The sequence below is a fragment of the Macaca nemestrina genome, chromosome 14 (assembly GCF_043159975.1).
Source record: "Macaca nemestrina isolate mMacNem1 chromosome 14, mMacNem.hap1, whole genome shotgun sequence".
Taxonomy (NCBI): Eukaryota; Metazoa; Chordata; class Mammalia; order Primates; family Cercopithecidae; genus Macaca; species Macaca nemestrina.
The window spans coordinates 79,737,919-79,764,281 of NC_092138.1; the positions used below are offsets into that span (position 1 = coordinate 79,737,919).

The 26,363-nt window shown below is 41.4% G+C and overlaps 1 protein-coding gene across 3 annotated transcripts in view; it reads right to left on the minus strand.

Annotated features, from left to right (window-relative positions):
- Nucleotides 1–467: 467 nt before the first annotated feature.
- LOC105481050 (ferric chelate reductase 1 like) overlaps nucleotides 468–26,363 on the minus strand; it is a 37,515-nt gene continuing 11,619 nt past the window's right edge. For 2 of the 3 annotated variants that reach the window (XM_011740299.3, XM_071078122.1), the window contains exons 2-5: nucleotides 19,783–19,867; nucleotides 17,182–17,320; nucleotides 11,542–11,788; nucleotides 468–7,764 (exon numbers count right to left, since the gene is read on the minus strand). In XM_011740299.3, the coding sequence (XP_011738601.2) occupies nucleotides 7,592–7,764; nucleotides 11,542–11,788; nucleotides 17,182–17,320; nucleotides 19,783–19,867 (644 nt within the window). In that variant the 3' untranslated portion in view covers nucleotides 468–7,591. The other variant, XM_071078123.1, reaches the window with a different exon arrangement.

Here is a 26,363-nt window from a genome sequence, read left to right on the forward strand (position 1 = left end):
TGGTAATGCCTGATTCTTTCTTAACGTGCCATTCCTTGATCTTCTCAAGCTAGCCCCTGTAGTACTGGCAGCTCAACGACCTCCCTGGTGGTTCATTATGCTCTACAACTAAACTCTAATTATTCTCAACATATTATATGATTTAGTTGCCAATAAGGCCGATAATTGAAATTCTTAGAGCTGGCCATGTGAATTAACCAAATGATACACTTGAAATGGGATTATAGGCCTCCATTCACTACCTAATAAAGTATTAAACCAAAGCTATAAATGTAAGATTACATTTTACAAATTGTGTCTCTACAGGGATTTTTACCTGATGACAGCAACATGATTTTCCTCTGTCAGACAAGACAGGCTATCGTCTTCTCCAAGGTCTATAGATTCAGGGAGAAATGAGAGTGACTTTACTGATGAAAGATTTAAAACAAGAAACAGAAAAAGAAAAATGTACCAGAGCAAAGCAATAAGGAATTATAAACTAACTTTAATTACATCAACAGGAAGAATTTCAAACTACGTTGCGAATTCTTATTTTAAAGTTTAAACCTAGTTAACATATTCTGACTAACATAATCATCCAAAGATAAAAGTATTTATGATGGCAAACGGACAGAACAATCATTTAGGTAGCATCTAGGAATATTGCTACAATTACTTTACATAAATAGAAATCCATGTCTTTATTAGTAATGTGCTACACATCTTAGAGTAAAAATTTACATGAGACAGGCTTATAAATATACATAAATCTCAAAATTAATCACAATCGAACATTAGGTACACAATTGTTATAAAAGAAATATAACCTATCAATGTCTATGTAAAGGCATAGTTTTTACAAAATAGTATTTTGTAGACAGTCTCAAAAAAGTATATTAATACTCCTGGAGCCAGATTGTTCCAGCATATCAGCATGTCTGTGGGAATAAGGCATCCGGAGAAGCTGCATTCACTCTTCCCCATGGCCAGGGCCTTCTATGTGATGAAACAGGTAGGACTCTAGTGACCTGGGTGAATGCCACACCCACTGCAGCACCCCATTACCTTAGAGAATCAATTACTCTCCAGAAGAATCCAACTGAATGGCTATCAGCCTAATAGCAAATATCCAGGGGAAAACTGAACACATTAATCAAGCAGCAGTGTATTTTATGTTAAAAATCCCAAATAGCTTGATGATTCCATTACATTTTGAGTTGCCAGACATACTTAAAAATCACACTAGCCTAGCCACTATTTTCCTGAAGAGGAACTTATATGCAAGTCTTTTATTAAATATAAAAACAAAGAAATCTAACTTGAAACTAAATAACTGGATACTTGAATAACTGAATAAGGAACCTAATTAAATACAAAACCTGTATAGGTTGCATCAACATGCCAGTTACTCAGCTAACACTAGTCTCGGTTTCTTAACTAACAGTATAGAAAAGTCACATTCAACAGTGGTACTTTATATGTTCTTAACAATTCACATAATGTTGAATGGAGGAAGCAAGGCTTAGTAAAAGATCCAGGAATCCTTTCTACAAACTACATTGCTATAAACTCAAGCATAGTTTTGCCTGTAATATGCATAATGTTCTATCTCTTGGGTTTTACAGTACGCAAGAGATCAGAAACAGAAATAACCTTGACAAAGACCTTCAAATGCTCATGGTGTGTATATACAGGCATTTATGTATAAACACACACCATCATGTATGTACAAATATACAGATGCTCCTCAAGTTACAAGAGGGTTACGTCTCAGCAAACCCATCAATCGTAAGTTGAAAAATATCATAAGTCAAACACTTATGGGACATAACCCCATTGTAAGTTGTAGGAGTGTACCGAATGTATATCACTTTCATATTATTGTAAGTTTGAAAACTCTGAAGTTGAACCATCCAATTTGGGGATCATCTGTGTATATAAACACACAGAGAACCACCTAACTGTTCAGTAAACATAACCAATTCTGTTTAGAGAACAAGGACATACAATTATACACGACAGCAAAGTATACACATCCCAGCCTTTGGCCTAGTGCAGTGGTTCTCAAACATTTTTCCATTATGGTACATAAGGTAGATGTACATCACACGTGTAAAACACTCCCATGGTGCAGCAGATTTTGATACAACTTTTTAAAACATCTCTAGGTTAATGAATTACTCTGAAACACCGAAATCCTTACCATGAAGAGCAGTTCAGCAGTAATCGTTGTCCACGATCACCACACTTAAGACAAAACTGCTGCTTAGTCAGCTCTGTACTTTACTGCCACCACTTTTGCATCAATTCCAGAAAATTATATTAGAATGCAAGAGCATGAGAATGCCCTGTGCCATTTATTTATAAAAATAAATCAACAATAATTCATTTTAAAAACAAATTATTCACTAACTTTGATCTTCTTACAACTAACCAGTAATAATACATTACTGGCAGTATCCTTTACAACATTCATGATATATTGGTGTGTCCCTGTCTAAGAACAAGGGTGGGAAAACCACAATCCATCAGCAAACCCAGCCCGCTTCCTGTTTTTGTGCAGACTGCAAGCTAAGAATGGTCTTTGGATTTTTTAATGGCTTTTAAAAAAAAAATCAAAAGGAAAACATTTGTGACATTTGAAAAGCATATGAAATTCAAAGTTCAGTGTCAGTTAAATTTAATTGGAACATAGCCATGCTCATTCATTTATGTATTGTTTATAGCAGAGCCAAACAGACTGAAAAGCCAAAAAACTAGTATCTGACCCTTAACAGAGACTAAGTTTGCTGACCCTTGGATTAGAACTAAGAATGACACACAACCTCAGTGGTCACATCTCTTATGCACAAAATCCTGAATATAGACAGTAAACTTAATTCCAGAAATAGTAGTAAGTACCATCTAGGATGGAAATCCATTCCTGAGTTGTCCAAACTTTCTGATTTCTTTCATGACAAAAGCCAACTTAATTAAATACAGCTTCTGCATTTTATCTGAAATCACGTTTATATATTCACCTTTGACTACAGTGGAGCAATAAAAAAAGCATTGGGCTCCAACTTAGAAGACCTAGGTTTTAGGCAATTCACTTTTAAATTGTCAAATTGTTAAAAATGTATTTAAGTCTTGTTTGATCTGTGTATTAACCCTATTGAAAGAACTAAAATGACTGGCGAAATAAAGAATCAAAATGTTTTTCAGCAGAGAAGAAAGTTGATATAAAGTAAAACATGCTCCTTTCCTCTAAATATAACTATAAAAAGTCCTCCAATTAATTGTAAATTACTAAATGGGGGGGGGGGGAGAAGGCACCTAGCTAATTGGAGTGTGGATAGTCGGTTCCATTTAATAGAAGTTTTAGTGGATGTGCATGAAGGTGCATGAATGTGTAGGAAATCATATCACTTACTTAGGCTTCAGCTGCACCTCTGTAAAATAAGAGCATTGGATTAAATGGTCTCTAAAGTCCTGGCCAGCACTGGTAATTTATGTCAAATGACCAGCCTCAGTTTTTTCATCTGTAAAATTGGATAAATAAGGCTGGGCGCGGTGGCTCAAGCCTGTAATCCCAGCACTTTGGGAGGCCGAGGCGGGCGGATCACAAGGTCAGGAGATCGAGACCACAGTGAAACCCCGTCTCTACTAAAAATACAAAAAATTAGCCGGGCGCGGTGGCGGGCGCCTGTAGTCCTAGCTACTCAGGAGGCTGAGGCAGGAGAATGGCGTGAACCCAGGAGGCGGAGCTTGCAGTGAGCGGAGATCACGCCACTGTACTCCAGCCTGGGCAACAGCGTGAGACTCCGTCTCAAAAAAAAAAAAAAAAAAAAAAAAAAAAAAAATTGGATAAATAATAGAATCTACTTCCTATGGTTGCGGTAAGGATTAAATGAGTTAATTCGTGTAAAGTGCTTAGAGCAGCAATAAATACATTTCACTAGCATTATTATTAATCAGTTCAAGTGCTTTACAGAAAACACTGGTTGGGCATCTCCTCTGTGACAAGTAGTATATTAGAAAATGGGAATACAGACATAAAATAGAAGTTAATTCTCTTATATTAAGTAGGGATGAATGAAACTGAAGTCTGCGGAGTTACTACTTCAGCATGTCTATCAATTGGTTGTTCTCTGAGATAATGGTCAAAGGCCATCTGTATCACTGGTGTGAATTCTTGTTAGTACTGTTACTAAGGATGTTTCTATTTATTTTTCAAAAGACAAAGTTCAGTGTTTGCTAACATAATTATTTACGGTTTGAGCACAGGAGGAAGAATATAAAAATGTTGGCCAGTCTCATAATATACATGAAAGGCAAGCCTTCTGAACCAAACAAACTTGCCATAAAAGTAGAGTTTCACATATACATTCATTCCACAAATGTTTGCTGAGTGCCTGCTATGGATAAATGTCTGCTACAATGATGAGTAATGGTCTCTGCATTAGGGAGATAACAAGGAAGACAAGCCAGCAATTCTAGAAAAGTATGATGAGCATGTTGCTGAGGAAGCCTAATGTGCTATGGGAGCATTTGATAGGGGCCTGGACCTATGTAGTCCAGAGATCTGGAGGAAAAAATATTTAAGTTGTGACCTGATAGGTGAGTAGGAGTTCATCAAGCACAAGAGGTGGAGAATATGAACAAAATGAGAGGTGAGATAGAGCAGGTCTGAAGAACTGAGAGCCTCTCGGTCTTGCTAAGACATAGCAAATGGGGAGAAGTGGCAAACGATGATATTGCAGGTCACAGAAATGACTTCATTTTACCTTAATGGCACTGAGAAGTCACTGAAAGTTCTAAGCATAAATAAGCAAAACAGGTAATCAAATGAGAAATATTAGTGAAATAATTAGCTTGATTAGAAATGTAAGAGGAAGGAAGCTGCATTCACTTCTTCCTTCCCTGCCTGCTACTAAGCTGAAGTCTCTCTTTCGTTTTAACCTGTTTATAGCTCAAATATTATACACATAAGAGAGAGAAATATAAAAATATTTGCTTCTTATTTACAACGTGGGTGCCTGCCTATCAGTATCTTCACCTCTAAACAGCCGCTAGAGCTGAGAAGATGAGGCACAGGCCAGACTTAGCCATGACCAGAGTGAAGTCAAGGACTTGAACCAGGGGACCTGAGTTTGAATCCTACCCAGTTCCATTATGCACTTGATGTCATTTAATTTCTCCCCATCTGCAATGAACAGTATTTCTCCTCTGTCCCTTGCAAACTTTTGGTAACTGTGCTTGTTGATGTTTTCCTTATTTTGGTTCAACTCCAGGAGAATGTGAAAGCTCTCCTCACAGGCAGACTTTCACCTGTGACATGAACCTGGAGGGTGGTATTAGAAATCACAATCACCAGTGTTGTTCAATCATAAAGCCCACAGAGTTGGAACCAGCTTTAAAGCAACAAGGGCAAGCCAGAGAACTCTAGAATGCCACAGTGGAAATGTCTCAGCAACACTAACTATACCTGCAGACTTCTCTCCTCAAAATGGGCTGTTAGCACAGACATTTGGAACAAAGGAACTTTGGGGCTCCTTTAGAAAAAAAGCATATGTGAAGGCATTATTATGAATTATGCTGACTACCTGTCCAGTTTTTAAGTCTGAACATTTTATTTTACTTATTTTTTTGAGACAGGGTCTCCCTCTGTTGCCCAGGCTAGAGTGTGAGTGGTGCAATCTCAGTTCACTGTAAACTCTGCCTCCCAGGTTCAAGTGATTCTCGTGTCTCAGCTTCCCTAGTAGCTGGGATTACAGGCGTGTACCACCACACCCGGTTAATTTTTGTATTTTTAGTAGAGACAAGGTTTTGCCATGTTGGTCAGGCTGGTCTCGAACTCCTGACCTCAGGTGACCCGCCTGCCTCAGCCTCCCAAAGTGCTGGGATTACAGGTGTGAACCACCGCACTCAGCCACAAGTCTGAACATTTTAAATGGATATTCTAGGTGAATTCACTTTATGGGTCATTTTCCCATTTTCAAATTTTTTTTAAAAAGCCACCTCATAAAAAAAAATTCTACTCTAAATCTCTACAGTCTCAAAAGCTGTTGGCTTATTATTAAAATGCCCTAAATTTTTACTAAGATGTTTTGTCTGATATAATACATTTTTAGGCGAGGCGCCGTGGCTCACACCTGTAATCCCAGCACTTTGGGAGGCCAAGGCAGGCGATCACCTGAGGTCAGGAGTTCGAGACCAGCCTGACTAACATGGTGAAACTCTGTCTCTACTATAAATACAAAAAAATTAGCCAGGCATAGTGGCACGTGCCTGTAATCCCAGCTACTCAGGAGGCTGAGGCAGGAGAATCGCTTGAATCTGGGAGGTGGAGGTTGCAGTGAGTTGAGATCATGCTGTTGTACTCCAGTCTGGGTGACAAGACGGAAAATTCATCTCAAAAAAAAAAAAAATACAAAACATTTTAAATCATACTTAATGCATGCTGGCTCTGACAAGAGAATTCACTGTAACCACAGATGAATACCTTAGTTTTATAAAATTCAGTGGTAGAAAAGTTCAAATTTTAACTGCTAAGAATTCCCTTTTTTTAAAAAATATCATTAACACAACTTTACATCTTCAGGAATGCTCACAGTTTGGTCTCTAACCTTTCCAAATAAGTAAAAATGTTTTATCATAGCTACTCTCTAACTGAGAAGAAATTTCAAATAAATATTATTTAGTTAGTTATTTTTGAGACAGAGTCTGGCTCTGTCACCTAGGCTGGAGTACAGTGGCACAATCTCGACTCACTGCAACCTCCGCCTCCTGGGTTCCAGCAATTCTCCTGCCTCAGCCTCCTGAGTAGCTGGGATTACAGGTGTGCACCACCACGCCTGGCTCATTTTTGTACTTTTTAATAGAGATGGGGTTTCACCATGTTGGCCGGGCTGGTCTCGAACTCCTGACCTCAGGTGATCTGCCTATCTCGGCCTCCTAAAGTGCTGGGATTACAGGCGTGAGCCACCGTGCTTGGCCAAAATTTCAAATAAATATGAACTATTTTCGTATCATTGTATTTTCCTCCAATCTCCCCACTGGCTGCGTAATATCCAAAAGCACTTCTGCTTTACGGAGATTTGAAAGTTCTTCTCCCCAAAAGGCTGACTGTGAACTTATGACATTCAGTAAAGTTCTCCCTAGTAATACTCAAAATAACTCTCTGTGCTATGGCACTCATAGTTAAGACTGTTTTGAGACATTATTTCTATACCTAATTATTTCTCTGCCTTTCTATTTTTCATTTCTAGCCAAAGTTATATGGTATGTGGATCATAAAAAGGCGGTCTTTTTGGGTCTCAAATCCCATTCAGGAAGATGGCAATCATAATTTTCATCAATCCAACTCACAGATGTTGCGAAGTTAAAGAAGAAAACATATTTGAAAGTGCTTAGAAAAGGTGTAAGTACATTCCAAAAGTATAGGGTCATTATTAAACAATCTTCTTTGACTAGAAAAGAAGCTTGTTCTTTCTCCCAAAAAGCTGAAATTATATGAGGGTTTTTTTTCTTAAATAATTGAAGCTAAAATTATACTGGATATTCTTTAAAAATATATTTATACTAAAGACTTCCCAATCCATGTAATCTGTTGGCCCTGCAGTTGTGGTTAGGGGGTTCCCATCAATAGGTAGAAGGTCAGAGCAACAATCAGAAGCAAACAAAATGGAGATGAGAAGGTTTGATAGGCAGCTGATGGCATAAAAATGTCTTCATACTTGTAAATACTGACAACACGCTCTGAAGCTGGTGGTGAGTCTATATCATGTCGAGTGATAGAGCCTTTAAGAAAAAAGGAGAAGGGTGGGGGGCAATTGAAAAAGAACAGATTTATAATGGTATAGGCAAACAATGGAAAAATCAAAAGTCTATTTAGTGTTGAATACATAAGCAGTGGTTACAAAGATCTGGATTCAGGTATTTGAGTTATCAGAATTCTCTATCATTGTACATATGATGAAGAACATAGAAATTAGTTAAATTTATCCAAAAAGACTAGTTCTCATTAATCTGCACTCCCCTATAGGAACAATGCTGTTGGTCTGTTTCCTGGCATCCAAATTTTAAGCCTCCTAGTCATAATCATACAATATCGTATGATTATGATTATTGTATGATTGTCTTCTTTAAATGGCTCTAATGAGTTTTGTCTTATTAATACCCAAAAGGGCAAACTATATTTTTCTTTCAAACAGCAGAGACTACTAACTTTTTTCCTTCAAATCTATCTTGTATATATAGGTATATCATCAACATATACATATATATGTATGGATGTGTACATGTGTACACATATATATACATGTGTATATATATGGATCATCAGCAACTCCTAACATCTCCCTTACAGATGGAAGCCCTCCTCTACTGTCTGTGGGACACTTAGTAGCCTGCCCAGGCCATGCCAGAGGGAGTGTGGTATGCTGGGTGTGTGTCTGTGTGTCTGGCAGATTAGGGTAGAATGGTACAGAAAGTGGGATGATTAAGGTACCAAACAAGTCTTTCGATGGGAAACTTTCTTTTAATTTGGTTACAAGTGGCAAGAAGTACAGACTGTGTTAAAATATATTTAATAATCTTCAGTTGATTGAAAGCATCTGACCTTCTGAATAATCCATATGAAACTTGGGTTAGGGAGACTAAGGCATATGCATTCAGTGCAAAGGTCTCCTTAGGAATAGGGCTCAGAGTGAGGGTTTTTAAGGTCCTATCTGCTAGGGAAGCCCTGCCAAACTTGTCATGTCCAGGTCCCTGCTTAGTGTCCGTGCTGGCCCCAGTTAGCAAAAATCAAACTTCTCAGGTTTGTATGCCTGTAGTTTCAGATACTTGGGAGGCTGAGCGGGGAGGATCACTTAAACCTGGGAGGTGGAGGCTGCAGTGAGCTGTGATTGTTTCACTGCATTCCAGACTGGGTAACAGAGAAGACTTTTCTCTCAATAGATCCCACTCACCTCTCCTACCTAACCTCAGCTCATTGGTCACCTGCATGGGCTGCTCAACTATGTGTCTACAGTTCATGCCTTCCTTGAGTGAAATCCAACCTCATACCCCTTTCAAGCCTTAGTTCAAAGTTTTTCCCCTTACAGAGACCTTAGGAGAATGAGTAGGATATAATCAGTAAAGAGGCATTAAAAGGGCATTCAGGAGGCCAGGAGTGGTGGCTCATGCCGGTAATCCCAGCACTTAGGAGGCTGAGGTGGGCAGATCACGAGGTCAGGAGTTTGAGACCCGCCTGGCCAACATGGTGACACCCATCTCTACTAAAAATACAAAAGTTAGCTGGGTGTGGTGGTGGGTGCCTGTAATCCCAGCTACTCGGGAGGCTGAGGCAGGAGAATCGCTTGAACCTGGGAAGCTGAGGTTGAACTGAGCCAAGACCATGCCATTGCACTCCAGTCTGGGCAACAGAGTGAGATTCCATCTCAAAAAAAAAAAAAAAAAAAAAAGAAGGGTATTCAGGAAACAAGAAAAGCAGAAGCCTGTATATGGGGTACGAATGTGCCTGTTTGCTTAGAGTTAGTGAGAAGAACAGAAGTCTTGAGAGAGCTTATCAGGTAAAGCAGGACCAGATTTGGAGAAGGTTTTGAACTTTAGGCTAGTCTGCCATATCTGCCATGTATGTAAAAAGATGACCTGAAAATACAGCTTTTTCCAATTGGTAAAGCAACTTAAAATACTTGTTTTCACTTAATCCTTACAATAATTCCATGGAATAGGAAGTATTATTATCCCCACTTTAGATATAAGGAAATGAAATTCAGAAATTAAATAACAGGCTAAATATTATACAGCTACCAAGGGGGCAGAACCAATACTCAGACTCAAATTTTTAGACTTCAAATCCCACTATTTTAGATGACTCCATTTCTCCAGGCTGAGATATAATTTATTTCCCAGGGTACCGAAAGGAATTGAAGTTATAACTGCAGCGCCACTGTTGGTAATCAGGGAAATTAGCAAATGGAAAAGGTGTCCCCAATCTGGAGGCAGCCAAGTGTCTTCCCAGTTGGCAACAGGCAAAATAAAAGGTAGATTATGTCATCTCTGGGCTGATCGGTGGAAACCAATTGAAGGAAAAAAACAACCAGATCAGATTAGGCAGCACATAGTTGATGAGCACACAGTAAAGAAAGATGCAATTACCAGGAGCCGGAATGAGTTCTCAGTGCAAGGACTGCAAACCAAACTCACTTCCATTCTTGAGCAGGCCCTCAGGCTAATCAACCAGAAGGAATGCTCAAGGCTCAGTGTAACTTGATTTTAGCAGTCTCTAAAAGGTCTCATGATATCCTTGGGTCTTTTTTGGGGAAATGCTGCAGAGTCTTGCCACCCAAAATGAGGTCATCAATGAACCAGCATGACTAGGGAGCTTATGAGAAATGTAGAATCTTGCCAGGTGCGGTAGCTCACACCTGTAATCCCAGCACTCAGGGAGGTCAAAGCTGGTGGATCGCTTGAGCCCAGGAGTTCAAGACCAGCCTGCGCAATATGGCGAAACCCCGTGTCTACAAAAAAAGAAAAAAAAAAGTTAGCCAGGCATGGTGGTGCATGCCTGTAGTCCCAGCTACTTGGGAGGCTGAGGTGGGAGGGTCACTTAAACCTGGGAGGGGGAGGCTGCAGTGAGCTGTGATTGTTTCATTGCACTTCAGCCTGGGTGACGGAGCAAGACCCTGGGAGAGGAGGGGAGGGGAAGGGAGGGGAGGGGAGAGGAGAGGGGAAAACCTACAGAAAACTGCACTTTAACAATATAGCCAGGTAATTCCTATACACATAAATATTTAAGGAGTAATGGGTTAAACTATGGGATAATTTGGTAGATTTGTGACTAACAGAATAGTCACAAAGTGGGCCCTAATGAAATGCCTGGTATCAATCTCTGGAGAAGTCTCCAGAAGCCCTTCCTGTTCAGTACTTGTTATTATTTCTTTCTTCCTCTTTTTTTTTTTTTGAATGGAGACAGGGTCTCACTATAGTGTCCAGGCTGGTCTTGAACTCCTGGGTTCAAACCATCCTCCCAAAGTGCTGGGATTATAGCGTGAGCCACCACATCTTGCCCCTGTTCAGTCTTTTTATATTTACAGCATAGGAGTTAAGAGTATTCATGGGCTTTGGGGTCAGACACTTAGGATTGAATTTTAATTCTTCTACTAATTAGTTGTATAACCTTGAGCAAGTTTCTTAATCTCTCTAAAACCTGGACAATAATACCTATACCTCTCAAGGACATGGTGAGGAGTAAGTGAGAATGCTGGGAGAATTCAACAGAGCCCTACATACAGCAGATGTATGATCTGTTTCATTAAGCACATCACTCATGACATACTATCTTGTACTGCTGTAGCTTTGCATGTGTATAACTGTTCATTTGTTCGTCTGTATAATAAGTCCATTATAATAAGTCCATTATAACCTTCTGAAGGTAGGAGTCGCATCTCCTTTTCCTTTAAATGACCCAGAGTGCTTATCGCTCTCTTGTGCACACAGTGTGACTTCAATTAAGAATGAACACAAGCACAGTGATGTCTGGTGTTTAATCCAGATGCTAAAATGTAAGCTTACCCTGAATGGCTGGACCCCAAGCAAACAGATAATACCAACTCAAATGCAGATCAACAATTGTTTCATCTCTGGGAACATTCACAGGGCGTTTAAATCTGCAGGTGACGCGATTATTCTCAAAAACTCCTTCTTCATCTCTGGCAGGGTTTCTCTGAATCTCCTTTGCCCACTGGCCTACATTATAGAAGTGCTGTATGCGGACCCTGCCATTGTCATCATGGACGCAGGCCATGACATCATCACCACCCTAACATGAGAAATGATTAAGAAAAAAAAAAAGTCAAAGGTTCATCTTTTGCACACTGGTCACTAGAAATATACATTTGATCACCTCTGCAATTTGAAATCCCACCAAAAAAATTCTTTTAAGTGCCATTAAAAAGTCTCAACCAGGAGACCGAAGTTACCAGCACGATACGTGACATTCAGTGCCTCCTGACTGATGTTTGGAGAAGACATTACCACCTATATGGTATTCCTGCCCAAAACACAAACCAACCTAATCATGAGAAAACAATAAGACAAACTCAACTGAAGGTCATTCTACAAAAAAATAAACAAAAAACCTAGCCTATAATCTTCAAGGAGTCAATGTCATAAAAGACCAAAAAAAGAAAAAAAAAAGGCTAAAAAACTATTTCAAAATACACATGACAACAAAATGCAGTTCTAGGTGTTCCTACATAGAAATTTGGGCTATAAACCCAAAATTTCCCTACAGGTCAGTATTGGGACAAGTAGCAACATATGAAAACAAACAATATATTTAATAATACTCTCATATCATAAACTTCCTGAATTTAATAAACAATATAATAAAAGAGAACATTCTTGATGTTAGGAGATACTTACTTAAGTATTTAGGGTTAAAGGATTATGATATTTGTTATTTAAATGCCAAAGTTCCAGAAAATAACAATCAAAAAATAATAATCAGTAGTTGTAGCAGTAGCAGCAGTAGTAGAGAGAATAAAGCATGTGTGGCTAATGTCATTATTTATGAAAAAGTTCTGGAACTAGGAAGTAGTGATGGTTGCACAACACTGAATGTAGTCGATGTCACTGAATCGACACTTTAAAATCGTAAATTTTGGTGCCACTGCACTCCAGCCTGGATGACAGAGTGACACCCTGTCTCAAAGAAACAAAATAAAATGGTCAATTCTGGCCAGATGTGGTGACTGGCGCCTGTAATCCCAACACCGTGGGAAGTCAAGACAGGAGGATCATTTGAGCCCAGGAGTTCGAGACCAGTCTAGGCAATACAGTGAGACCCTATCTCTACAAAAAATAAAAAAATTAGCTTGGCCTGGGGGCTCATGCCTGTAGTCCTAGCTACTCAGGAGGCTAAGGTAGGAGGATCACTTGAGCTGGGGAGGTTGAGGCTGCAGTGAGTCTTGTTTGTGCCACTGCACTGCAGCTTGGGCAATAGAGTGAGACCCTGTCTCAAAATAATAATAATAATAATAAAAATACACAACAACAAAAAATAAAATAGTTAATTTTGTTATGTGCATTTTACCACAATAAAAAAGTTATTATCTTGTTAATCTAGATTTTCTGTATATGAGTTTACTGTACTATCCTTCCTGTTTGTCTATAGGTTTACATTTTTTTCAAAACAAGTTTTAAAAAGTTTAAAAAGTTTGGTTGGGTGTGATGGCTCACGCCTATAATCCCAGCAGTGTGGAAAGCTGAGGCAGACCACTTGAGGTCAGGAGTTCAAGACCAGCCTGGCCAACATGGTGGAACCTCGTCTCTACTTAAAATACAAAAATTAGCTAGGTGTGGTGGCGGGTGCTTATAATCCCAGCTACTCGGGAGGCTGAGGCAAGAGAATTGCTTGAACCTGAGAGATGGAGGCTGCAGTAAGCCGAGATAGTGCCACTGAACTCCAAGCCTGGGCAATACAGTGAGACTCCATCTCAAAAAAATAAAAAGTTACAAAAAAAGTGTTCATCAGTTGTAACACATGTACCACCCTGTGCAGGATGTTGACAATGAGGGAGGCTCCCCAGGGGGTATAAGGGAAATCTGTACCTTCTGCTCCATTTCACTGTGAACCTAAAACTGCTGTAAAACATAAAGTCTAATTAAAACACACACACACACACACACACACACACACACACACACAAATGTACCTTTTTATCCCCCCCGGACAGAGTCTCACTGTCACTCAGGTTGGAGTGCAGTGGCGCGATCTCGGCTCACTGCAACCTCCGCCTCCTGGGTTCAAGCAATTCTCCTGTCTCAGCCTCCTGAATAGCTGGGACTACAGGCACCCACCAACATGCCCAGCTAATTTTTGTATTTTTAGTAGAGACAGGGCTTCACCATGTTGGCCAGGCTGGTTTCAAACTCCTGACCTCTGGTGATCTCCCCGCCTCGGCCTCCTAAAGTTCTGGGATTGTGAGCCACTGCGCCCGGCTAATAATGCACCATTTTAAAAAAGTTAAAGGCTTTTAAAAAGGGGTTGCATTTTGTTTTTCCTATGCATTAGGCTTTAAAAAAAATTAATCTATGCTATTTCTTGGAATAATACAAGAAAAAAAGAGACCTCTACTTTCACAGAAAATATGACAGTAGATACTTTATAGGCCTTTAGATAGCAAAATATCAAACAAAATTTGAATGTTCCTCACTCTGCCTCACTCCTCTCACCTTAACAGCCCCATCACGTGTGCAAATGCATTTAGGATGGGAAGTGGTCACTTTCAATGCAAGCCAGCTTCTGGGTGTGGCATGCCCTGCTGTTTCTCCTACTGCCTCTAGGGCAAGAGATAAGTAGACTAGTATCTATCCACGCAGTCTTACCAGTTGTACCCATTGTCTTACCACCTGGACTAGAACTCATTGAAGGCTATTCTCCTGGTGACCTCTCCAAGAATAAAGCCACCAGAGCAGCCACTGCTTAGACGGCTTCCCAGTCTTTTCCTACAACACACCTACAACCCATATCCAATTGCAAATCCTGTCAGTCAGTACTACTTTTTTTTTTTTTTTGAGACAGAGTCTCGCTCTGTTGCCCAGGGTGAAGTGCAATGGCGCGATCTCAGCTCACTGCAACCTCTGCCTCTCAAGCAATTCTCGTGCCTCAGCCTCCCGAGTAGCTGGGATTACAGGCGCCTGCCACCATACCAGGCTAAGTTTTGTATTTTTAGTAGAGACAGGGTTTCACATTGGCCAGGCTGGTCTCAAACTCCTGACCTCAAGCAATCTACCTGCCTCGGCCTCCCAAAGTGCTGGGATTACAGGTGTGAGTCACCGTGCCCAGCCAGTTGGTGCTATTTTCTTTGTTTTCTTTTTTTTTTTTTTTAAAGACAGAGTTTTACTCTTGTTGCCCAGGCTGGAGTGTAATGGTACGATCTCAGCTCACTGCAACCTCCGCCACCTGGGTTCAAGTGGTTCTCCTGCCTCAGCCTCTCAAGTAGCTGTGATTATAGGCGCCCGCCCCCACACCCAGCTAATTTTTTGTATTTTTAGCAGAGATGGGGTTTCACTATGTTGGCCAGGCTGGTCTCGAACTCCTGACCTCAGGTGATCCACCTCGGCCTCAGTTAGTGCTACTTTCAAAACATCCAAAATCTGAGCCCTTCTCACCACTGTCACTGCTGGAACTTTGGTCTGAGCCGCCCTTCTCTCTCCCCTGTAGCCCTACACAAGCCTCAAAATAGACCAGATGAAGAGAAGGGCAGGGTGCTCTAGGCAGAAACAGCAACAAGTGCAAAGGCACAGAGGCCTGAGAAAGTCTGATAATTTGGGAACAAGCCTGGCCCAGTGAAGTGGCAAAGAATGGGGCCCCAGAGGAAAGAGAGAAAAAATGCAGCAAGGCTCAGTGAAGAGCAGGGGCCAGTAATGACAGCTGCCTGTGTGCCTGAGGCCCCGCCTGTGCCTGGCCACTGTCCTGTCTGAGGTCCAGATGTTTACTTGCCCCTGGGTACAGAGGAAGACAAAATTGTTGAACCAAATTCTTAACTTCCCTGATGTAATCCATTATGCCTATTATAATGAAGCCTCCATAAAAATTCAAAAAGAGGCCAGGCACGGAAGTGCCTGTAATTTCGGCACTTTGGGAGTCTGAGGGGGGCAGACTGCTCGAGGCCAGGAGTTCGAGACTAGCCTGGCCAACATGCGAAACCCGATCTCTACTAAAATTATACAAATCAGCTGGGTGCAGTGGCGCACGCCTGTAATCCCAGCTATGTTGGGAGCCCGAGGCAGAAAAATTGCTTGAACCCAGGAAGCGAAGGTAGCAGTGAGACGAGATCATGCCACTGTACTCCAGCCTGGGCAACAGAGTGAGACTCTGCCTCGAAAAAAACAAAACAAAACAAAACAAAAAAACCCAAAAGGACAGGGTTCAGATGAGCTTCCAGATTGCTGAACAGGTGGAGGTGCCTGAAGGGTAGTGCACCCAACAGAGTGTTGAAGCTCCTCACTCCTTTCCCCATGCCTTTCCCTAAGTGTCTCTTCCATCTAACTGTTTATCTGTATCCTTTGTAATAGCCTTCATAATAAATGAGTAAAGCAGGCTGGGTATGGTGGCTCATGCCTTAATCTGAGGACTCTGGGAGGCCCAGGCGGGTGGATCACCTGAGGTCAGGAGTTTGAGACCAGCCTGGCCAACATGAGGAAACCTCATCTCTACTAAAAATACAAAAAATTAGCTGGGTGTAGTGGCAGGCGCCCGTAATCCTAGCTACTTGGGAGGCTGAAGCAGGAGAATCGCTTGAACCTGGGAGGTGCAGGTTGCAGTGAGTTGAGGTCACACCATTGCACTCCAGCCTGAGCAACAAGAGCGAAACTCCATCTGAATGAATGAATGAATGAATGAGTAAAGTGTTTCTCTGAGTTCTGAGAGCCATTCCAGGAAATTAACTGAACGTGAGGGGGTGGTGGCACCCCAGATTTATAGCTGGTTGGTCAGAAATACAGGTCACAACCTGGGGCTTGTGACTGGTGTCTGAAATGGGGGCAGTCTTGTGTGTTGAACCCTTAACCTTGGGATCTGATTCTGTCTCCAGGTAGGTAGTGTCAGAAACAAATTGAATTAAGAGGACACCCAGCTGTCCACTGGACAAATGCTTGGGGTGTGGGGGAACACCCCCACACATCTGGTCACAGAAATGTTCTTTCTGTATTGAGAATATGAGTAGAGAGGGGAAAATGTTGTTTTTCCCTCTTTTAAGTGGTTCTTTCACTTCTGCTTCTGCCATGAAAAAAATATACCTTGGATGACTAGTGAAAACACAGAAAGCCTGAACCCAACTCATGGACTGGAGTCAAGTCCAGCTGAGCCCCACCTAAAATGAGCTGCACCCCAGTCAATCCATGCACATGTGAGCAAGCAATACATGCTCATTGTTGTAAGCCATATAAGGCTTATAACATGCGGGTCTCTTCTTGTAGCCTTACTGTGGAAACAGCTGATGAATAGAGGTGCCACAAGACAGCTTGGATTCTGATAGCCAACCCTTTCATTTAAGCTAGACTGAATTTTTTTTTTTAACTTGCAATCAGAGAGCCATAACTAATATGATCATTATACTGCTTTGATCAATTAACTTGCTTCTAAAATCAAAATAGCACAGCCAACTGAAGAGAAAAAATCAGCTTCTATCATGTTTTGCATCTTACCATTTTCTTGTCTGAAGAGAATCCAACTGCTACCCAACCATCTGTGTCTGCACTCAGCTCAAATTCTACATCAGCCCCTATCATCCGGTAGCTGAGGAAGTAGTCACAGGTCTCTGCATTACAGCCTGGTTTGCCATATCTAGAAGATACATCAAAAGAGACATCACTGCTTCTACTTACTCAAAAGACATTAAGAGAGCATCTACTATGTATCAGGTGGGATGCTAAGCAATATTATTAAACACATTGGATTTTTGCTACCTGGAATCTTAAAAACACAGTTTCACTCTCTTAGGAGGAACCTTGGAGATGATCTGCCCCTCTTTATACCCAAGAACTGCCGTCGTGAGATGGGAAGGGGCTTGCCCAAGGTTGTATAGTGAAGTCAGCAGTTGCAACAGGACTTGAACCTGGGTCTCCAAACTCCCAGCCAGTGTTCTCTACATTATACTAATATTAGAGTCTTTTACATGTTAGTTACTACTGAATTATTTCTGAATCCCTTTTAATGGAGAAAGATTCTCCAAGTTAACCATTTAAATTGTTCGTTAATTAAATGTATACCAACTCTTTTTAACTTACAAATTTTCGTATAATCAAACTAACACAAATTTACAAATTCAATATAAATTAAACTGATAAACCAGGAACATTGAAATTCACAGCATTCTTGCAACAGATGATGGGGCTTTACTGAAAGTAAATTTCTGCTTATGTGCATGTGGTATCTGACTAGATCATACAGGGTCTTTGGAGTTGAGAGCATGTTCTTACTACTCTCTATAGCATGATGACTCAACTCTTCACTTTTATCTGCTTAAACTGCTGCAAAACCCTCATTTATGCAATACACCAAATGAATACCTCCATCTGGTACTCATGGACCATGAATGAATGCGATAGATATTTATAACTTTTTTTTCTTTTTTTTTTGAGATAGAGTCTCACTCTGTTGCCCAGGCTGGAGTGCAGTGGCGGGATCTTGGCTCACTGCAGCCTCCACCTCTTGGGTTCAAGCAATTCTCCTGCCTAAGCCTCCCAACTAGTTGGGACTACAGGTGTGGGCCACCACACCTGGCTAATTTTTGTATTTTTAGTAGAGATGGGGTTTCACCATGTTGGTCAGGCTGATCTTGAACTCCTGACCTCAGGTGATCTACCTGCCTTGGCCTCCCAAAGTGCAGGGATGACAGACATGAGCCACTGCACTTGCTTTATTTATAAAATTTGCCTTTGTTCTGTTGGGCTACTTTCTGCTAATACAATTACAAATTCAGGCACTAAAACATACAATATAAGGTGATTATCCAGATAGTGAGATTATGCAGACATTCATGTTTTTTTCAAGAGCACCACTCAAATGAAAACACAAATTTAAATTTTCTTACAGAGGATGTGTGGATCCTTTCAGAATTGGCAAGCCCTGGTTTGGGGAACACTGTATTATGCCATTTGCAGAATGGTAGAAAGTTGAAGCAATGGGCGGGACAATCTAATCGCAGATGGAAGGTATCTAAAGGAAAAGGCCCCGGGGTGCTAAGTGTTGAGGAGGGGACAGGAATGTACTACTATATTGGCAGAGATACCTGAGCAGCCAGGAAGAGATATAGGATCAAGGCCACAGGGCACTGGGGTGAAAAAGATGAAAAGGAGCAAGGGAAGTTAAAAAAGGAGTAAATGGACAAGAAAACAAGTCACTTTGAAGCCAGTAGAGTACTAAAATTCCCTCCCTTCTCAAAACATCCCCCAGTCACCAGATCTATACGTTGCTGACCATCTTCCTCAATGAGAATATTATTGGATATTTTTATGTATTCCTTAGAAATGGCCTTGTAATCCAAAGAAAGCTCAAAGCCCCTGTATTCAATTTTTCCTCCTTAGACCTCAAGTACTGAACAACAGCAAAACCAGAACCTTCAGTGCAGTGACCATCAGAACTTTGCCCCTGGCCAGCAAATTGCCCCGACCATCAAATTACTCAGGGGCAACTTGTTTTAGGAAGTAAAGGGTTCAAAGGAGGAGGCTTTCCCAAAGAAGCAGAGCTGTCTAGATGGGAGGCCCACTGTCCACACGACTGTTTTCTAGCCCAGTCTGTCAAGTCGCGTGATACTACTAATAATCATGTAGAGACTCACCATGCCCGAGATAACAAGCTAGCAACAATGAATGCTTAATGACTAATTAGAATCACACAGATATCCATAGGTCATGACTATTTATTAAAAAAGGAATTGGGTATTAAACATGTTTATCATTGCCTGCCCTGCAATGTTATTCAGCCCCTGCTGAATAAGCACGGACACATTCTGCGTCACATGAGTCTTCTGCATATCAGCAATTGGTGAGTAGAAGACACCGGGAGCAATGGTGGTACAGCTACAGAAGAACCATGGAAGAATGGTCCGGGGCCCAGGACATACTAAAGTTAAAAGGCCTTTAAGACTGAAAAGCGGGATGGCCATTACGAAACTTCACAACCCTGCTGAGGTGATGAAGGAGCTCAGGTCCCCTGATCAGAAGGAACTGCATGCAATTTAAATACTACCCTGAGAAGTAAATCAGTCTTAGCCTTAAAGTTATCCAACCTGCGGTTCCACCAACCTAAAGCATCCCTTAGTTTTTCCACAGTCGTCCACTTTGATTTTGGCAAATGGATCCACAGGAGGAGCAGTAGGGAAGGGGTAACCTGGGCAGTGAGAATAAAGAAGGGTTAGAAAATCCAGTAACAACTGTTCCAATGAGAATTTTTAAAAATGTGTTGACTGTTTTTTCTCACACATATCGAGAAATGTTTGAAGACTCAGAAAACAGCTTTGATGAAGCCTAATCATCCCCTTCATGGGGGAGGGTGCAGGACACACACCTTTGGACCTAATCTTGTATGTGAACTGGGAGTAGGTGTGTCTTTTTCTCATTTTACAGGAGAGGAACCTGGGGCACTCAGAGAGGCACAATTTCATATAACCACGTGCTTACCGCTGTCCCCTGAGAGTTTGAGAATCATACTTTTAATACAATATACATGCTCTAAGAGAAAAAAGTTAACAATGATACATTTAAATACTTGATAGTGGGGTTTTTCCATTTATTTATTTTTTTATTTTTGAGACAGAGTCTCACTCTGTCGCCCAGGCTGGAGTGCAGTGGCGTAATCTCAGCTCGCTGCAACCTCCGCCTCCTGGGTTCAAGCCATTCTCCTGCCTTAGCCTCTGGAGTAGCTGGCACTACAGGCGTCCACCACGCCCGGCTAATTTTTTGTATTTTCAGTAGAGACGGGGTTTCACCATGTTAGCCAGGATGGTCTTGATCTCCTGACCTCGTGATCTGCCCACGTCGGCCTCCCAAAGTATCCATTTATATACTTGATAATGGGATTTTTCCATTCCATTTTTAACTTCCATTTTGCATTAAGTTGTAGGTAACATTTTCTTATGTCACTAAATTCTTTGTTTTTGTTTTTTGTTGTTTTTGAGACAGAGTCTCACTCTGTTGCCCAGGTTGGCGTGCAGTGGTGCGATCCTGGCTCACTGCAACCTCTGCCTCCCAGGTTCAAGCGATTCTCTTGCCTCAGCCTCTGGAGTAGCTGGGATTACAGGAACCTGCCATCACACCCGGCTGATTTTTGTATTTTTAATAGAGACAGGATTTCACCATATTGCCTAGGCTGGTCTCGAACTCCTAACCTCAAGTGATCCACCGTCCTGAGCCTCCCAAAGTGCTGGGGTTACAGGTGTGAGCCACCACACCCAGCTTGTCACTAAATTCTTTAAACACATCACTTCTAACAGTTGTCTATCTTTCTTATATTACCATAATGCACCAAACCATACATTGAAGGGTAAGGCTGCATTATGCCTCCACTTTGTGAAAGAAATCTTTTCTCCTAGACTGTTTACTCCACGTACACAGGAACCATGTGTGACTTATGTTGTATTCTCTGCCCAGCATAGTGGCACTGGACACTGAATAAATGACTGTCAAATGAACAAATAAAATCACCCACAGACATTAGGAAATGTAAATCAGTACAAACTTTTAAGTTTTTTCTTTGGGATTTGTAACTTTTTTTTTTTAAGTGAGACTTTGCTAATTTTCTCTATTAGATTTATTATACTTTTAAAAAAGCCACCAGGTCACACTTTTCAGGCACACTTCTGTGCACTCTGAATAGTCCATTTTTACTATCCTAGATCTTGATCACATGATAAAGTACAATCCTAACTTTTTACCACCTAAGTAATTGGGTCAAATGCATTACTTTTTCTAGTTTTATGCTTATTTTATGCTAGGTCCTATATCTGCTTCAGTACCATAGACCAGGGGTCCCCAATCCCCAGGCCACTGACCAGTACCAGTCCATGGCCTGTTAGGAACTAGGCTGCACAGCAGGAGGTGAGTTGCAGGCAAGTAAGAGAAGCTTCACCTGTATTTACAGCCACTCCCCATGGCTTGCAAAACTGCCTGAGCTCCGCCTCCTCTCAGATCAGCAGTGGCATTAGATTCTCATAGGAGTGGGATCCCTATTGTGAACTGCACATGTGATGGATCTAGGTTGTGCGCTTCTTATGATAATCTAATGCCTGATGGTCTGTCACTGTCTCCCATCACCCCCAGATGGGACCGTCTAGTTGCAGGAAAACAAGCTCAGGGCTCCCACTGATTCTACATTATGGTGAGTTGTATAATTATTTCATTATATATTACAATGTCATAATAATAGAAATAAAGTGCGTGATAAAAGTAAGGTACTTGAATCATCCCAAAACCATCCCCTTGACCCAGTCCATGGAAAAATTGTCTTCCATTAAACCAGTTCCTCGTGTCAAAAAGGCTGGGGGCCGCTGCTATAGACTGAGTCCTGACTTGAATGAGTTTTGTTTTTCTCTGAATAGTTATTGAGCCACTACGAACCACTGTATGTTAAGCAGCTTCATATACCTTCTTCCTCTTACTTCTCACTACAATCCTGAGGCCATTTTTCTCAGAATATTTATCCAGGAATTCAACAATTGTTCACTTGCATGTTTTTGGAATTCTATAGTTCACGGACAATCTCTTTTAATGTTGCATCTGACTCAGGTTCCCCATCTTCTTCCATTTTCAAACATATCATCCTCACTACTTCCTGGCATCTAGAATAATACATCAGCATAAAGCAGATTTCCAGCTCAATAAATACAAGTTATTATTACTACTGGATTATTATCACTTTTTTTTTTTTTTTTTTAGACAGAGTCTTGCTCGGTTGCCCAGGCTGGAGTGCAATGGCACAATCTCAGCTCACTGCAACCTCTGCCTCCCGGGTTCAAGCAATTCTCCTGCCTCGGCCTCTTGAGTAGCTGGGATTACAGGCGCCCACCACCACGCCTGGCTAATTTTCGTATTTTCCATAGAGACGGGGTTTCACCACGTTGGACAGGCTGGTCTCGAACTGCTGACCTCGTGATCTGCCCGCCTCAGCCTCCCTAAATGCTGGGATTACAGGTGTGAGCCACTGCACCTGGCCCTATTATCCCTATTAAATTTTGTAAACTGGCTTGAGAAGTAATAACCATTGGGTACAATTGTCTCTTTAAGAACAACAGGTTTCTAAACTCCAAATGAAAGCAAATTTTGGAACAAAGTTCACTTATAAATGTTCTGAACTAGTTTATTCATGTTGGCAAATGGCTTCTCAGGGCTTTTCTAGCACTAATTTTCTATTATCATATATGCTTCTAAAACTTGTAATAGGAACTTGTGTTCTGTCAAATGCACTTGGACATGCCTTTAATAACATTTTCCTCTTATATTGCAAACTTTTGAAAAATAAAGGATTTGGCCTTTGTCCCTGGTTTCTGGGAGAGAAACTCTAAATCCTTGGAACTTCCCAAGTAATGGGAGTGTTTTTGTTCTTCATGAGCCCCTTGGATCACACCTGAGTTAATGCCGAGCAATGAGATGACTCAGAATAGAGGCTGGTCACTGGAAAAACCATGTGATTAGAAGGTTGGGGCTTTGTGCTAGACCTGCCTCTGGGGGGGTTGTGGGGCTGGAGATTGAGTTTAACCATGTGGCCAATGATTAAATCAATCATGCCAACATAGTGAGACCCCAATAAAAACTCTGGACACTGAAGCTCAGTGCAGCTTCCTGGTTGAACACATTGATGTGATGGGAGGGCAATGTGCTAATCCTACGAGGAGAAGGCATGGAAACTCTGCCTTTGGGAGCCCCTCAGACCTCACCCTATGTGTCTTTTCATTGACTGTTCCTGAGTTGTATCCTTTATAACAAAACTGTCACAGTACAAATAGCACTTTTTTTGCCTGAGTTCTGTGAAACATTCTAGCAAATAACAGAAGCTGAAGTGGGAAGCTTCTTCTATCTTGTGGGAAGACCCCACATCTATAGCCAGTTGGTCTGAGGTGTGGACAGTCTTATTGTGAACCATGCCCTTTCACTTGTGGGATCTGCACTAACTCTGGGTCATTAGTGTAGGAACTGAATTGCAGTACACCAGTGGGGAGTTGATATTGGAATATAAGCAGAGCAGAATTAGATTTTTTTCCTGAAATTAAATGATCTCTATTTGGTATAAAATAAGTTTGGACCATGTACCAATATTTAAGCTCTTGTCTCAGCTACAACCCAGCCTTCTATAGGCTGATGGTACTCTGCAACCCACTTCTCCTTTGCCAGGTGCTTAGACTCTGCCAGTAGCAAGCATTAGAGGAAGGCACGTGGGGGGAAAGAGGACTGTTCCTTCCTGTGTGATTGCTGTTCCAATAAGCAAGTTCTCAGCAACTCTACTTCATCCTGGCAGTTGGTCTGAGTTCTCAGTTCGGTGCTAGGCTCCCACAACAAGCCTCATCCCATGCTGCTCCAAGGTATCAGCAGCAGCTGAGCACAGCCTCATTCTCAAAGGATGGGTCACAGCTCTGTAAGGCCCTGGTCTGGGACCTTTTTATAATCTCAAGCCCTTCTCTTTGCAACTCCAGCCCCAGGGGTGGTAACTTTCCTGAAGTTATTTTCTGTATGCTATCTTGGTACTTCCTTTTTGCTTCTCCAGTCCTGCAACTTCTTACTTAGACAATTCCCTGGGCTGGTCTTTTGTTTAAACAGTTAGTATGATTTCTATCTTTCTTACTGGACCTTGACTGATACAGACTAAATGGATTAACCTTTGAATACTGACACAATGTGTTTGCCAAAACTGTAGCTTATTAGTACTTATCTGAAGGCTAGAAAATAAAGACATTCAATAGGATCTATGTTTTACATGCATTACATAATCCTAATGGGAAATTATTTTAATTGTAGAATTCTAACTACCCTAGGTGCACAGAATTAAATTGATATTTCTTCATTTATGGAACACTAATTATCAGTCTATGCAAAGCCAATCCGAGATTTTTCTTTTTCTTTTTTTCTTTGAGATGGAGTCTTGCTCTGTTGCCCAGGCTGGAGTGCAGTGGCGTGATCTCAGCTCACTGCAAGCTCCGCCTCCCGGGTTCACGTCATTCTCCTGCCTCAGCCTCCCAAGTAGTTGGGACTACAGGTGCCCACCACCACGCCCAGCTAATTTTTTGCATTTTTAGTAGAGATGGGGTTTCACCGTGTTAGCCAGGATGGTCTTGATTTCCTGACCTGGTGATCTCCTGACCTGGTGATTCTCCTGACCTGGTGATTTGGCCTCCCAAAGTGCTGGGATTACAGGCGTGAGCCACCGTGCCCGGCGCCAATCTTAGATTTTTTCTCCAATCCATCACTAATTCCATTTTATTCCCCACCTTAGACACAAGATCCAGTGTATTTCATGCATATCCTTCTCCCAAGGATAGAAGTTTTAACAAAAAATGAACACTCTGACACATACGTCTTAGAAAAGCAATATTTTACTATGATAAACTGAAAGGACACATTAGCAATAATGGATAACAGACAATTTGGTGGTAGGGGTAAGGTTTTCATCTCAGTACGTTCCATGTAGCATGGAATTCTCCCTGTCCAGGGTAAAGTCCTGCCAGGTTGCAGAAAGTTTTTCATATTCCTAAGATCATCATCCTGAAACTCTTGCATGATTACCTTACAAGATAATTACCAAATGGCCTTCAACAGATCCTGGATGTAAGGTTCAGGTTCCAGGCACAATTTCTCACTCTGCCAACAGCACCCCTGGCCATGTTGCCCACAGCTGCACTGCATTAGCCTGTTTATGGCCATGCACAAAGTCTGGAAATGCCCAAACAGAGCAGACCAGTGAGGGCCCACTGCAACTTACCGTTCACCTCTATGTTTATTTTTACATAGGTGTGCTCTTAATATTTCACTTGTATATGTTTTAATGTGCATAAATGACACTGTGCAGAACATCTCATTCTGTTTATTTTTTCCCTTTGGAAATCTAGCCACATATGTAAGACTGAATATTATTCAGTCATAAAAAATGAAGTACTGATGTATGTTACAACATGGACGTACCTTCATTATATAATCTCATTTACATGAAATGTCCAGGATAAGGTTGGGCACAGTGACTCATGCCTGTAATCCCACCACTTTAGGAGGCTGAGGCAGGCAGATTACTTGAGGTCAGGAGTTTGAGACCAGCCTGGCCAACATGGCGAAACCCTGTCTCTACTAAAAATACAAAAAAAAAAAAAAAAAAAAAAAAGCCGGGTGTAGTGGTACACACCTGTAGTTCCAGCTACTTGGGAGGCTGAGGAAGAATTGCTTGAATCTGGGAGGTGGAGGTTGCAGTGAGCTGAGATTGCACCACTGTATTCCAGCCTGGGCGACAGAGCAAGACTCCATCTCAACAACAACAACAAAATGTCCAGGATGACAAATATTGAAACAGCAAGATTAGTGGTTGCCTCGAGCTGGGGTAGGGAGGAGGGGAACGAGGGACTGCAGAGTGATAGCTAAAGGGTATAGGGTTTCTTTTGGGGATGATGCAAATGTTCTAAAATTGATTGTGGTGACAAATGCACAACCCTGCGAATATACTAAAAAGTGCTGCATTGTACATTGTAAATGGGTGAATTGTGTGGTATGTGAGTTATATTTCAATAAAACTGTTGCAGAAAAAAAAGAAAAGAAAAGAAAACAATGGATGTCTTGCATCCCATTCCCTCCCTTCACATACCCAGTTCTGACTCAAGTGTCATGTACACGATTGATGGAATCAAAATCGTATC